General features: G+C 42.9%; 1 protein-coding gene across 2 annotated transcripts in view; it reads right to left on the minus strand.

Annotated features, from left to right (window-relative positions):
- The window catches only part of PIK3CB (phosphatidylinositol-4,5-bisphosphate 3-kinase catalytic subunit beta), a 213,856-nt gene that overhangs the window by 13,787 nt on the left and 183,642 nt on the right, over window positions 1-16,427 (minus strand). For both annotated transcript variants that reach the window (XM_026650133.2, XM_026650134.2), the window contains exons 18-19: window positions 15,233-15,342; window positions 14,793-14,871 (exon numbers count right to left, since the gene is read on the minus strand). In XM_026650133.2, the coding sequence (XP_026505918.1) occupies window positions 14,793-14,871; window positions 15,233-15,342 (189 nt within the window). The remainder of the gene's footprint in view (window positions 1-14,792; window positions 14,872-15,232; window positions 15,343-16,427) is intronic.

Below are 16,427 nucleotides of genomic sequence, written 5' to 3' on the forward strand. Positions count from 1 at the left end.
CTAACAGAAGTATTGGGAGCATAAGCTTTCGTGGGTAAGAACCTCACAAGTACCCCTCTGATACTTGATGCTCCCAATACTTCTGTTAGTCTTAAAGGTGCCACAGGACCCTCTGTTGCTTTTTACAGATTCAGACTAACACGGCTACCCCTCTGATACATAAATGCAGAAACTGCTGTAGAAGCTCACTTTTACAAATACCAATCTTACAAATGGCCACTTATATGAAACAATTTCCTAATTTTTTTTCGGGGGTGGGGGTGTGGGGGGAGAAGGGTAAGAAGGGCAGGGAGGGCGGATATCACATAACAAAAATCATGTAGATGAAGAACAAGTCAACATTCTTTCACATTTCGATGCCTTCAGGGGAATTGGAAATTGCTTTGCAATGCTTGGAAGGACAAGAAGAAAATGATGTAGTGCACAATACACCGTACCTACTGTAATTCTTAGTGCTTAATTTTAAGACCTTTTCCACTTTACACACTCCTCAGTCCCCAATTAGTTTGTAAAAACAGGGATTCTTACTATATGGGAAATAGGCAACACTTTGCTTTTTACTGAAGTGTAATTCTGTTAGAAAAACAATAGAGGGAGCCATTTCATGTCAGTTGCTAGTTTAGAGTGTAAACAGGCTGTAAAGAGGAAGTAAATTACATTCACATTCACTTTAAGATTCCTTTGTACTGTCAGAGTGGTTTAAAGGTGCCTGAGTGTAAATGAAAATCCAGCCCCTCTGTTTTAGCACAATATTTATCAGCTTTCCATTCTTCCTAGTTCAATTTAAAAGTTTCAAGAAATTAATAAAGAGGTAGCACACTATCTTCCCCAGAGTGTTTAAGAATGACCACTGTAGGATTCTTGGGTGCATTACAAAGAGATAGAAAATAATGCATATATATTCTGTTAGATATGTTTTGTTTTTAACAATCTGTGCCATAGGTAAGCTAAAATTCTGAAAGTTGGTACATTCCTTCATTATGGACTGCTGATTACAGACAAAAACCCAAATCCGGAATTTCTTTTACAGGACACCAAAAGGTTATCGTTCTACCATCCACCACCACCACACTAATTTAAAATCAAGAAAATTGTCAAATACAAGCAAGTGCACACCACAGGCACTGACGTTGATAGCGAAGTCCATCTAGAGACGAGCATATTGGCAACACATAATTACGTTATACTCAACAATGGTAATCTATTCTGTTTTCAGTTTTGATAATTCATATTGAAGTAAATTAGAGCTAAGATTGAACTGGAGCAGACAAATGCAACAAATATGGTGAGGAGGTATGGACGGGGATACAAAAAACAGGATTAGGATTATTTAATGCAGAAGTAATTTAATTGAGGTATTTACAAGTATGGAGAATAGGGTCACATAGATATTAGCAATAGTTACAACACAAATAAATATGAAGCAGTTTAATCAAATCTGGAGTTCTAGTTGTGCACTATTCCCATCACTAACCCTAAGAAGACTGCTATTTTATACATCTTCATTAAAGTAACTGATTCTAAAACTGAAATTTACTATATTAATTATAACAGAAATGACAAAATATTCATAAATATTAAAAAGCTGGTTACTGATTTTAGGATTTATTTAATTAGACCAAAATATGGCACCAAATATAGTGGACACGAGCTGAATAGTATATAGTTAAAATTACTACCCACTGATCTTGACAGGTGAACTGACCTTCTTGTCCGTTAGGGTGAGGGCAGAAGCTGAATTAATTCTGCTCCTACCAGTCTCCTCTACTTTCCCACTCACACCTTTCCCTTCTCCTCACTCCTAGCCGCAGAACAGTCTCCCCCCTCACAACTTCTCTAGCCCTCTCTTACTATGTTAGGGTGACCAGATGTCCCGATTTTATAGGGACAGTCCTGATATTTGGGTTTTTTTTTTTTTAATATGGGCTTCTATTACCCACTCACCCCCGTCCTGATTTTTCACACTTGCTATCTGGTCACCCTACACTATGTAAATGTTTGAATTCTGGACTGCTATGAGCAGGTAGAATGCCTCCTACTGCCAATCACCCATATTATCTCTTCATGCAGGACCATTTCAGAATCTGTGTCAAGAATTCACCGCTGAAAGCCACCAACCCCTTTTATGGTTTCCTAGTTAAGGGCAGGGATAGGAGCAGCAGAACGACAAGTTGGGGCAAAGCTAGAAGGCAGGCTGAAGAGAATAAATGGATTGAGAATCCCAACCCTGGCCCGTCCACAGACTATCCCCCCCCCACCCTCCTCTCTCATAAACATCTCTTAACAGCCCCTATACAATTCAGGAAACTGATTGTGTTTTTGGGACATATAAAATTGAACTGGGGTAAGCACTAAAAAAACATACCGTCAGGAATAATCTTCCATTGGCAGTGAGAAGCGCTACTTCTTTTTCCATCTCTACCATTCAGTGGAATAACAGAATCATATATATGTAATACAATCTGTCTGTCTGAGACCCATAAAATAAAGCCTAAATGTAGATGATTTGGTTACAAGATATCCAGATTATTGCTCAGTATTTCCGAAATCTGTTTTTTAAAATAAACTAAAAAAAAATTCAGATTTGTAACCTTTTCTTTTTTATTAGTCTCTTTCCCAATTAAAAAAACCCAACATCCAAGATAGAGTTTTCACACTGGAATTAAAGAATACATATAACAACTGCATAACACCAGGGTTCATGATGCAAGGAAACACTTCCCATCCTTATCACGACATGAAAATGTAAGCCAAGTATTGCCAGGTTAAAGTGCAAGCTGGCGCTCTTCCATGGCATTTCAACCTACCCTACTTGCAGCTAAACTTGGCACATATCCAACAACTTCCCCTTCAAAGGCAAGCAATGATGAAAGCTATTCAGCCCCTGGAGGACAGTGTGCTTACAACTGGAGGAAAAAACATTCTTGTCAGAGAGACAGTTTGACAGGAGTCAAATTGGGGACAAATCCTCAAGGCTCTGTCCATCCCCTTCTAGCCTTTTTGCCTTCAACATCTGTCAGTAGGATACCTTCCTCCTTTTTAAAGACCATGTAAAGATCACTGACAGATCTATAAGCAATCTTTGGCAATAAATATAATGTTCTTTCCGCACTTTATTTTCTCTAATGTCTTTCAATCCTTAACTATTTCAAAAGCTTAATTCTTCAAAAGGGATCTCTTCCAAATAAATGGGAGAGTATTGGTACATTATTACATCAGCATGTTCTTCTATTTTCAGGTATAGCATTCAGTTTACTAAATGACTGAAATCCTACAGACTTTAAAGAAAGATTTTCTTCGGGGTTTTTTAAATAAACTTTCCCTTAATTTACTTGTAGTACCCACAATGCCAATGCCAATGCCAGACCTCACACCTATCAATACAGGTAAAAATGAAAATCCACTGTAGGCTTCTTGACAATAAAAGTAAATATATGTATATAACCCTCTTTGCCTATCAATGTACCAAACACTAATATGTAGGGTTTGGATTAAAGCATCTTGATTTATATGTGAAAGTTCAGTTGAGTCCTGGAAAAAAATACACAGCCTTTGAAACCATTTGTGTACATTGGGAAAATGGGTGGTATTTTAAAGTTGTGTTGACTAACATTCACTCCCCTCGAACAGTTAACCATGACCAGGTAGCATGTTTTTTAAACTTAACTATCTTTACCTACAATCCTGTGGCAAAATGGTGTTTAAAAATGTGTTGGATAACATATTTTAAAATACCACTCATTTTCCCAGTGTAGACAAACCTGAAGTTATGAGATAAGCTGACTGTAAAGCAAGTCAATATATCCAGATGAAAGGTTGGTCTCAATCTCCTACCCCGTCCAGCTTTGCAGCACAGAAGACCAACACATGCTCCCAAGTATCTGAATACTGTGTCTCCCTTCCAGGAGAGGGTGATCTGCTGGGGTTTCTGTCCTTGTGTAGACTCCAAGCAGAAGAGAAGAACTGGACTGAGCCTCCATTTAGAATTGCTTTAAAATAAACATTCTGGCTTGTGGTGGTTATAAGAGAATTCTGGCCCCCATCCCAGATTGCTCATCTGCTGCGTAGCGCTTTCTGCACCAGGGCCAGTTCACTGAAGCAGCAAAATCTGTGGTGGCAGGGGGCCCCAGATTGGGTAAGGCTCCCATGAGAAGATTGATTGAGGCAGTAAGCAAGTGCTCCTGCTCTTTTAAAAGGAAAGGTGGAGAAAAGAAGCAATAGAGCAACTGGAGCCTGGCTGTTTTCACAGGAGTGTGGTTGGTGGCTAAGGATCCAGAGGTTCCAGGTGAAGTAGGAGAAGCTGGGACGCCTAGGGCCTTCTGTGCACCCAGGAGAGCACAAGGGGCAGCAGTGCAAGGGAGACCTATCGTTCAAAGAAATGGAGGGCAGAAGGATTGGAGGGGTAGGTGTGATTTTTTTTCAGCCAGATTGTTTTGTTTGGGGGATTGAAGTTGTGTCAGTGGAAATTAAGTATGGTTAGACTTCAGTTGTATGGCAGTACCAGTATTTTCACCCTATGCTAATAGCTTTAGTCCTCAAGCAAATAAATTGAGGACATATTTTTCAAAGCCTGCTATTCATCCTTTCTTTAGGCTCTATGCCTCGTGAACAGCAGACACACCCAACCCCTGACCTTCACAAGAGCCCAGCCTGGTTATTTTTATATTCTCTGATGAGACACATGTGCTGTAGAAATGGGGTTATTTACATTTGATTTTGCAGTAGGGGTGACTTATGGTTCTCTTCCCTGCTTCCTGCATATGCTACTGTGGGGGCTGGATGCTGTTACTGTCATAACTAAGGCTATTTCAGTGTGCCTGGATCACCATCTGGATGCTGCTGCCTGCATACTTCTTAATTCTTTTCGCAGCCTCTACACCCCCTCAGAATTTTGTTTATAAGCATGAATTATAAAAGATGGTTGAGAGGGGGCTCCCAATCAAACAGATCCACAGGTTCAGCTCTCTCTGGGGGTTCCCCTTCTGACTCTTTCTGAGAGTTTATGGGGACAATCTTTGGACTGCATGGCATCTCTCTTCATCTCCCGTTGACGACCTTAGAAAGTAGGTCAGTCAGAGAAAACATATCTAATGACCCATCAAATTAATTCCCAATTGCCAGACGCCGTGTGTGGGGCTGGGCTGGAGTCATAGAGTCTACCCCTGAGAAGGAAGTAACTGAGAATGCCTGATCTGGTGCTCTCCAGCTGCCAAGAAGGCAGTCCTTGCCCCCAAGTATTAGAGCAACCTCCTGTAGGCTATTCATAATAGTATAAATTATCTGCAAATATTTTTTCATCTTTTCAAAGAAAAATTAAATCAAATGTTCAACTTTACAGCAACTAAGCAAACATTCAATTACCTTAAAGCAAACATACACTTCTTGAAGTAATTTGTCTATTTAAATTCTTCTTCTATCTTAGACTTTACTAAAAGGAATCTTCTCATAAATAGCATATTTTCCTGATGGGTAACTTGTTTATAATTTTCCATATCTGTGCGGTTTGATGCAATGTGCCTGTGCAAATCATACTATGAGTCTTCAACTACAAATGCTTAAGTGATGAGATCAAATTCTCCAGCTGGTGCAGCCTGAATATTATTTAAAAATATGCTGACTTCTAGCTTACTGCAAAGATGTACATAGTTTAGCAATTAAAATCACAAATTGTAAAGATTACAGCTCTGTACCTCACATGGTTTCAAGTTATGGATAATGATAGGGCACGGAATGCTAAATTGCAATACTTAAAAAAATCAACGTATTGTTAGAAACATTAGTTCCAAAGATGTTCTTAGAAATCAGTCTTTTTTGGGGGGCGGGGGGGGGAGGGAGGAAGTAGTCAAATAAAACTAACATTTGTGTGCTTGTATACGTATCCGCAGAAGTGAGTGAAGTGGCAGAGGCAGCTGCCTAATAGCTAGTGTCCTGCACTATAATGCTATATTCCTTATCTTGTCATTTCAATTCTTGGAATTGGTACTAGTGCACAGTTATCACGTTCAACGCAGTAGTGAGTGGGTGGAAGGAGGTGAGTTCTTTATGTTGCTCTGTAACAAAGACTGGACGACATAAGAGCAGGACCTACTAGCTCTGAAAGGAGTTCTGTGCTGTCCAGTCCAGTCATCAATGAGTAGAAGGAGGGTCACTACGGTCTGGGGATGTATGTTAAAGATGGTAATAATGGGAGCAACTCTAAGGCCTGGTCTACACTAGGAGGTTATGTCGAATTTAGCAGCGTTAAATCGAATTAACCCTGCACCTGTCCACACAACGAAGCTATTTAGTTCGATATAGAGGTCTCTTAAATTCGATTTCTGTATTCCTCCCCGATGAGGGGAGTAGCGCTAAATTCGACATGGCCATGTCGAATTAGGGTAGGTGTGGATGGAATTCAACGCTAATAGCTCCGGGAGCTATCCCACAGTGCACCACTCTGTTGACGCTCTGGACAGCAGTCCGAGCTTGGATGCTCTGACCAGCCACACAGGAAATGCCCTGGGAAAATTTGAATTCCTTTTCCTGTCTGGGCAGTTTGAATCTCATTTCCTGTTTGGATATCGTGGCGAGCTCAGCAGCACTGGCAACGATGCAGAGCTCTCCAGCAGAGGTGACCATGCAATCTCAGAATAGAAAGAGGGCCCCAGCATGGACTGATCGGGAAGTCTTGGATCTCATCGCTGTGTGGGGCAATAAGTCCGTGCTTTCGGAGCTGCGATCGAAAAGACGGAATGCAAAGATCTACGAGAAGATCTCAAAAGCCATGACAGAGAGAGGATACAGCCGGGATGCAACGCAGTGCCGCGTGAAAATCAAGGAGCTGAGACAAGGGTACCAGAAGACCAAAGAGGCAAACGGACGCTCCGGATCCCAGCCCCAGACATGCCGTTTCTACGAGGCACTGCATTCCATTCTAGGTGCGGCCGCCACCACTACCCCACCACTGACCGTGAACTCTGAGGATGGGATATTGTCGACGGCCGCTTCCTCGGAGATGTTAGCGGACGGGGAAGATGAGGAAGAAGATGAGGAGGACGAGGCAGTCAACAGCGCTTACAACACTGATTTCCCCGACAGCCAGGATCTCTTCATCACCCTCACAGAGATCCCCTACCAACCGTCCCTAGGCGTTAACCCGGACCCTGAATCAGGGGAAGGATCAGTCGGTAAGTGTATTAAACATGTAACCATTTATTTTGAACAGAACAGGAATAGTAACAATGGGTTTTTCATGATTAGTTTGCCCTAGGCGCTCTACTTTTTAGTCCTTGCCAGTGCAGCTACTGGAAAATAAGGTCTATATGTCCGGGGATAGAGCTGAAATTCTCATAGGACATCTCCACGAATCTCTCCTGGAGGTAATTGGAAAGCCTTTGCATGAGGTTCCTGGGGAGAGAGGCCTTATTGTGTCCTCCGTGGTAGGAAACTTTTCCGCGCCAGGCTATCATCAAGTACTCTGGGATCATTGCCTTGCAGAGCATGGCGGCATACGGCCCTGGTTTTTGCTGGCTTTCACGCAGCATGCGTTCTTTCTCTGTCTCAGAAATCCTCAGCAGAGTGATGTCGCTCATGGTGACCTGCTTAGAATTAGGGGAATGTTACTATTGGGACTGCTTGCCTGTTCCTTTACAGAACTGTAACTGGCGGTTTACAGCCACGCGGTGGAGGCGGGAGAGGGGCAGCAAACAGGGATCTTTCCCGGGGACAGCCGCGAGGGGCTGGGACAGGGGCAGAGTTCATGCTTGCCGGATTGCCGGCAGCAGGAACTGGCCAACGCTAGGAGCAATGCTTTGAACGTGAAAGGAGGGCACTGCTATAATTTAAGTTTTAAGCAGCCACAAGTCTACGGCTTACCATGTCAGCCTGCCACCCGAACTCCGCTGTCCTGCCCCGCTTGTCTGATCTCCACTGCAAGACCCCAGGCACTGAATGCGAAGGCCGAAAATTTGACTTTGTCCTGAGTGCGCATGTGATAGGTGCTGTGAATGGTCTTGTTCACAGAGAAAGACTATGTTCATTGTTCACAAAAAATTATCTTTTTGAGGAATTCACTCCCTTTTTCCCATCCCACAGCTGCGACTGTATCCCGACCTACCCTGGCATCCCCCTCCCAGAGGCTGGCGCAGATTAGGCGGAGAAAGAAAAGGACACGGGACGACATGTTCTCAGAACTTATGGGCTGCTCCTGAGCCGAGGCGGCCCAGCAGACCCAGTGGGGGGAGAACATGTCGCAATACCATCGATAACACATTGAACGGGAGGAGAGGTGGCGGCAGGAAGACCAGCAGGCGACTCAAATGCTGCTTGGACTAATGAGGGAGCAAACGGACACGCTCCGGCGCCTTGTGGATCTTCTGCAGGACAGAGCCCCGCTGCAGTCTATCTCTAACCGCCCTCCCCCGCCACAAAGTCCCATACCCCCCTCACCCAAAGTCCCAAGAAGGAGGGGCGGCAGGGGCCGTGAAAACTGTCACTCCACCCCTGCAGACTGCTCAAGTACCAGACAGCTCTCATTCCCAAAGTTTTGATAAGTCCTTTCCTTCACTCCAAAAGCACCTCACCCAAGCCCCCGTCCCAGTGTCATCCCCTAACTGTGTAGTTGCTAATAAAAAATACGTTTCTGTTAATTACTGTTTCCGTCATGTTCTTTTAGAGGAGAGTGTGTTTGGGGGGGGAAGGGGATTGGTAATTGGAGAGGACAGTCACCTTTACCAGGGTACAGACACGGGGGCAGGTTCAGCAGAAGGTCACACGCACATTGCAGTCACTAGGCACCCTGGTCAGTCTGGGAGGTGGTTTTCATGTTCTGTGTGTGTGTGTGTGGGGGGGCTAGGTGACTTTGTGGCGGGGGAGGGCGGTTAGAGATCTTATGCAGTGGTCCTTAGCCTGGATCACAGAGCCACGCAGCAGGGGATCTGTAACCGTCTTCCCCCGCCACAAAGTCACATAGCCCCCACACACAGAGTCCCGAAAAGTAATAAAGAAAATGGTTCCATTTATTTTATTTTTAAACATGTGTTGGAAGGGGGTGAACGGGGTATGTAACTAGAGAGGATAGTCAACATTAACTGGGTAAAGAAACGGGGGCAGGTTCAGCTTCTCTTTAAACAAACTTAATAGTCACAGGTTACCCTGCTCACTGAGGAACCTAGCTTTCAAAGCCTCCCGGATGCACAGCACGTCCCGCTGTGCTCTTCTAATCGCACGGCTGTCTGGCTGGGCGTAATCAGCAGCCAGGCTATTTGCCTCAACCTCCCACCCCGCCATAAAGGTCTCCCCCTTGCTCTCACAGAGATTGTGGAGCACACAGCAAGCTGCAATAACAATGGGGATATTGGTTTCGCTGAGATCAGAGCGAGTCAGTAAGCTTCTCCATCTCTCCTTGAGACGTCCAAAAGTTCTGCACTTGCTCAGACGGTAGTTGAAGAGTTCTTTTTCAGTGTCCAGGGCGCCTGTATAGGGCTTCATGAGCCAGGGCGTTAGCGGGTAGGCTGAGTGCCCGAGGATCATTATAGGCATCTCCACATCCCCAACAGTTATTTTGTGGTCCGGGAAGTAAATACCTTCCTGCAGCCGTCTAAACAGACCAGAGTTCCTGAAAACACGAGCGTCATGAACCTTGCCCGGCCATCCGACGTTGATGTTTGTAAAACGTCCCCTATGGTCCACCAGTGCTTGCAGCACCATTGAAAAGTAGCCCTTTCGGTTAATGTACTGGCTGGCCTAGTGGTCCGGTCCCAGGATAGGGATGTGAGTTCCATCTATAACTCCACCGCAGTTTGGGAATCCCATCGCGGCGAAGCCATCTATGATGACCTGCACGTTTGCAAGGGTCACGACCTTTGACAGCAGTAGCTCAACGATTGCGTTGGCTACTTGCATCACAGCAACCCCCACGGTAGATTTGCCCACGCCAAAGTGGTTTGCGACTGACCGGTAGCTGTCTGGCGTTGCAAGCTTCCAGAGGGCTATGGCCACTCGCTTCTGGACAGTCAGGGCTGCTCGCATCCGGGTGTCCTTGCGGTTCAGGGCAGGGGACAGCAACTCACAAAGTTCCAGGAAAGTTCCCTTCCGCATCCGAAAGTTTCGCAGCCACTGTGATTCATCCCAGACCTGCAGCACTATGCGGTCCCACCAGTCCGTGCTTGTTTCCCGGGCCCAGAATCGCCGTTCCACAGCATCAACATGACCCATTGCCACCATGATGTTCACGGCGCGGGGTCCCGTGCTTTGTGAGAGGTCTGTGCCCCTCTCAGACTTAATGTCCTCACCGCGCTGCCATAGCCTCCTTGCCCGATTTCTCAGCATCTGCCTCTGGAAAAGGTGGATGATAAGGTGCGAGGTGTTGACAACGGCCATAACTGCAGCCATGGTCGCAGCAGGCTCCATGCTCTCAGTGCTGTGGCGTCCGAGCTGTCACTCACCAGAAAAGTGCGCGAACTGATTTCCCGCCGGCGCTTTCAGGGAGGGAGGGCAGGAGTGACGGTTGGATGACGACAGTTACCCAAAACCACCCTCGACACATTTTTTGCCCTAGCAGGCATTGGGGGCTCGACCCAGAATTCCAATGGGCAGCGGGGACTGCGGGAACTGTGGGATAGCTGCCCACAATGCACTGCTTCCAATGTCAACGCTTGCCCCGTTAGTGTGGACTCACAAAGTCGAATTACTGTCCTTAGTGTGGATACACACGTTCGACTTTGTAATATCGGTTCCACAAATTCGATTTAAGTAAAATTGAATTACTCTCGTACTGTAGACATACCCTTAAACTTTAAGAGGGGTACTAAAGATGAACCTTAGGAAGAAAAACATGGAGGGTATAAAAAAAAAGTGTCAAGTTCATGACTATTTACATAGATGATTAAAAAGTTTGCCCTCTTCATTAGGTACATTATGGTAAATCATATGTCAGAAGTCTACAGCAGTTAAGCAACCATCATTACCTCTCTTTAGGTGCAGGAAAATATGTTTATTCCTTCCTTAGCATAAACCCATGATAATAGCTAGATCAACACTATATTCTGTTCCACTGGCATTCAGAAATAGCATTTCAAAACTGGTCCACAATGAGTGATATCTGCACTATTCATTTAAGTCTCCAATCCCTAAATTATTGAAAATCATGTATGTTTTCATTGCAGTACATTGAGCTACTTTAAAACATTTACAGTATCTTATTTCAATATTAATTTTACTCGGATAAACTGTGGCATTTTCCTATACTTCGAATATAATACAGCAATGAAGGATTTATAGCATGGTAAGGTAAATATATCCTTTTTTAAAGATCCCCCATAATGTATACCAAGAAGTGAAACAGATAAACTGCTTTACAGATTTGCTCCCAAAGCACTTTGTGATTGTTTCCTTTGTGGCCATTTTTTCACTCTACAGAAATGTTGAGCCTCTGCTATTAATGAAAGTAGCTACAGGGTTATAAATATATGCAGGGGATGGTAATAAGCCAACTTTTTGGCATGAAGAAGCAGTACGAAACCTACTTCCAGTAATATCAACTGATATGAATGCCAGTAAAACAACAAATCAAAGAGGACTCCAATCCAGTAAAAATACTTGAATTATGAAAACTACTAAAATGACATGCTGTGATGGCCATATCTAGCCTGATTTTATCAGTCTATAAATTTGGATGATTTTAATAATGTGTGTAACATATTTATATTAGAGACATGAAAAGAGCCCGCCTCCCTCCAGATGGTAACAAAGCACTGTTCAAGGTGATGTCTTGAGTCCTTGAAAAGTAATAGTTAACTGGTATGTATGCATGAATTCTGTGTACTGGACATTGTGGGAAAAGCCACCCTACTAATAGAAACCTGTCTTGAAGATGTGAAGGATGATTTATACCAGGGGAAGGTGTACTTACAGAGCCAATGGCCTCATACTTATGTATTTTTTGGAGATACAGAGAAAAGACAAGTCAGCTGAACTTGGTATTCAAACATTCTAGCCCATTCAGCACTGCCCCAGAATGACCATTGAGGGCAATTAAGGATAGCAGAGCAAACAAATGACCTCAAAGGTGCTCAGCTATGCCATATACTTGCCACATAATGTATTCTCAGTTTGAGAGCTGCACAAGGGCTGTATGAGATTGAAGTGCTTAACTGGAGTTGGCAGGTCAGTGATCCCTCTTGGGGGAAGGATAGCTCAGTGGTTTGAGCATTGGCCTGCTAAACCCAGGGTTTTGAGTTCAATCCTTGAGGGGGGCACTTGAGGATCTGGGGCAAAATCAGTACTTGGTCCTGCTAGTGAAGGCAGGGGGCTGTACTCAATGACCTTTCAGAGTCCCTTCCAGCTCTATAAGGTAAGTATATCTCCATATATTATGATACAATAACTCTGAATACATCAAAATGACAATTCACACTGCCTTGAAAATTTAAAAAAAAATATCCGTCAGGGGAAGAATCTTTATTTCCTTCCATGGCCTTTGGGTCTCCCACAGATCTAATACTTCTCAGTTGGATATTGAAATCCTCCTGTAAGGGATCCATATGGATATCTACTCATGAATAGCTTAATGTGTCTAATTGCCAATTCTCTTCTGCCTGCCACTTAGGTCTGGTTATTAGAGAACTGCAAAGTTGTATTCCAGATCCACACACTCCCAGAATTCAACACAGTAACTAGCCCCGCCTCCAGCTAGTTCACAGCTCAACCAGTGGCTAGTCCCCTAGATAATTCATGGCTCGGCCAATAGCTAGCCCCCTAGCTTTAGCCAAACATAAGTACGCTCTTTGTTCAAAATTCTCTATTCTGGCTGGCAAACAGAGATTTGCCTTCTAAGTTTTTACCTCACTTGGACATACACAGCATGAATGCTAACTAGGACTACCACTTCCTGGACCACAACATGAAGCATATTTATATTAGATCTGAAAGACCAAGTTAACAGATAATCCACAAAATCATTACATGACAGAATATCACAGACACTGTTTTCCAGAACTATATATTCCTGACATATACCAAAGGATCATAAAAATTGTCTGCTGTATCCTCATTCAAGTGTTTCCTGTCACCAAAAGACTAAGGCCAAGATTTTTAAATGTATTTAGGCCTTGCTGTGTTCAGTGCTGCAACGCCTAGATGATTTAGGAGCCTAAATCTCATTTGCAATACTGATTTAGGCACTTAGGAGCCTAAATCCCATTGACAGATAATGGGATTTAGTCTCCTAATTCGGTTAGGCATTTTAATGCTGAATGCGGCAATGCCGAACTACCTTTAAAAATCTGGGCCTAAGTTCCAAAAGAAAGCCAAACAGCAATTGATGGCATGAAAGCTGTCATACAAATGAGAGGCAGAAATGTATAGAAATAACATGATGAGCCTTCACCATGGCAAAGGTGACAGCATATTTGCTTGGTACACAACAAAAAAGTACATCATTTTCCATTCACTTCACTACTTCCATTATTTCTTTCCCACAATAATTTGGACCATTTTGAGTCAGAAATCCAAAAATGCTGAGAACCACTGGTTAGGAGATTCCTGAAGATAGCATTGACTTCTCTGGCAAAAATGGAATTACCAAAACTTTTGGCCATTGCAGAATTCACCTTTATATGGGTGTAAATCCTTAAATTTGCACCTGTCCACCTGCAATCTGCAGTTTGGAGGAGTTAATTGTGAGTGCAAAGTGGAAGTCTGGCACCATTCGACTATTATGAATCAATTTTTTGGATAAGCTGGGCGGAGGGGTATAGCATTGTTAGGTTTCAAGGAGGATAAACCTATGTGGAGGGCCTTTGAGGAGAGCTGTGCGAGTCAGTGTTAGTAATTTTGAGGTGTTCCTTTGTAACACTGAATGGTCTTTAAGGACAAAATGCAGGGAATGGTTGGGGATGCTTTCTTGGACTCCTCCCTTAGTTGAAAAGTCAGGTTCATTTACTGTGGGTCCATATTGCCCGAGGCTGGGACAATGAGAAGCAGAAAGGTCATCTGAATTTTAATCACTGGCAAGTGAAATCTCATCAGAAAAAGACTGAGGAAGCAAAGGCAACCCTAGCTGGCACAGCAGGTGAGCTTTTAATGATGAACCTCTTTCTTTTAAGTGCTCAGTGGGCATTGAGGCTGTTTTAGTCAGATGTATTCTTGTCACTAAAAAGGCCTTGTCCAGTGAAGAAGATAAGTTTGGGACAAGGAAAACAGTCACATCCTCAATGGTCAATTCCCTTTGTTAAAGCTTAAGGTACCTGGTTCCCAGATTCCAGGCTTGTTGAAGACTATTCCTCACTATCTGGTGTAGAGACTGTGCTGAAGACCCTGGGTTAACAGTTAAGATTTCTGGCATAAGAGAGAGACAGACTTAGTCAGACTGGATTGAACTACCTTGCCACAAGGGCAGCACTAATCTGTTTTTCCCAAAGCCTTCTCCACTTTATCAGTCTTTATCAGCACACTGAACTGCAGGAAAACTAAGCAAAAGAATTCAGGAAAGCAAAGTAAGAGTTAAGGTTAAAGACTGCACAGCAGAACAAGACCTCGGACCTTTATAGTGGACCATGTCTGATTACACAAAAAGACACAATCAAATAATTGCTCGAATATGCATATAACTTGTGAATACACTTAGAACTATTGCATGTGAAACCATGATAACTGCAGGCACATTTGTTAACCAGAAGGCCTGAAAACTTGTGACTAATGAAATTTTCCCATCACTGCTGATATGAGAAGTGAAAATGTACCACATTAGAGACTACCTTGTCTACTCAGAGAAACTGGGTTCTCTTTGCATTGGATTCAGTAAAAATTCTTACCGGAGATCAAGACCAGCTTCTTTCCAAAGTAAGTCCATCAAACGCAAAATCTGGAGTGTCAACATGTCTTGTCGTAGATCTGCAAGGGAAAGATAAAAAATTGCTACTTTAATTAAATAATTTCCTGTTGTTTGTATTAAAGGCATTAAAAAGTCAGTAGTCAATTACATCAAAACATACAGAGTAAACATTATAACATTTTATTCAAAGAATACTGCCCAATCAAATACTACATCAGTTCCAAAGGTTAAATGGGGCGAATAAATAATATGGAGCCCTAACAGATAAACTGACACATGGATGGGTTTCTAATGGGATAGGCTTAATAATATCTGCTTATCGAGCCATCGGAAGGCATGCGTAACTTATGGTAATAAAAAAGCCATACAGTGTAAATGCAAAAGGAGAAGCAAAAAATATAAATTCTTAATGTCACTTACCATCGCCATTTTTAAAGATGATCCCCAAGAGATCCCCTCCAAACATCCTATTGTTGTATACTATCCATAAAGGCTTCATTTTAGAATCCATATATTTACACTTCTCAACACTGGAGGGAAATACAACAACTATTTTACTCAATTAAGTAAACACTCTTTATTTGTAAGAATGAAGGGCAATAAAAAGTTTTAGAGTTCTAGTGTGGAATTTTCTTATACTTTGGTTGAATGCCATTCCAAACTTTCATTTCAGCACTATCATGTCAGTTATACTTGGCAAATTTACGTTACTTATTTATCTATATCTATATACATTTATATCTGAAAATTACTAAACCTAATGCCTGAAATAGCTGTCTGTATTTTCTAAGAAAATACATTACCTTCTTTAAATCCAACCCAGTCAAATTTTAGTTTTATGCTTGTATTTAACTGCTGAGCATAGTATTGTACTGGCTAATGTGTTTATTGTTGTGAACAGAAGCCAAGACTGTACTCTGACTCACTTTTAGGTTTATATATATTGTGACGGGTTGGATCACAGAAACCCCCTTGGGGCTGTCAACTGATGTGCCAAGACTACTTCTGCCCCTGCTTTCCCTGCCAGCTTGGGACTCCAGCACCCTGTCTTGTTGAGCTAGACACACCAGTCTGCTCCAACACAGACCCAGGGTCTGAATCACATGCCCCAAAGCTGCAGACTTAACTGAAAGCAGCTTATAGAAGTGTTCCTGTCTTTAACACTCAGATGCCCATCTCCCAATGGGGTCCAAACCCCAAATAAATCCATTTTACCCTGCATAAAGCTTATACAGGGTAAACTCATAAATTGTTCGCCCTCTATAACACTGATAGAGAGAGATGCACAGCTGTTTGACCCCCCAAGTATTAATACATACTCTGGGTTAATTAATAAGTAAAAAGTGATTTTATTAAATACAGAAAGTAGGATTTAAGTCGTTCCAAGTAGTAACAGACAGAACAAAGTGAATTACCAAGCAAAATAAAATAAAACACGCAAGTGTAAGCTTAGTACAGTAATAAAACTGAATACAGATAAAAATCTCACCCTCAGAGATGTTTCAATAAGTTTCTTTCACAGACTGGATGCCTTCCTAGTCTGGGCACAATCCTTTCCCCTGGTACAACCCTTGTTCCAGCTCAGGTGGTAGCTAGGGGATTTCTCATGATGGTC

The sequence above is a fragment of the Terrapene carolina genome, unplaced genomic scaffold (assembly GCF_002925995.2).
Source record: "Terrapene carolina triunguis isolate 2854851 unplaced genomic scaffold, T_m_triunguis-2.0 Scaffold88, whole genome shotgun sequence".
NCBI classification, from domain to species: Eukaryota; Metazoa; Chordata; order Testudines; family Emydidae; genus Terrapene; species Terrapene triunguis.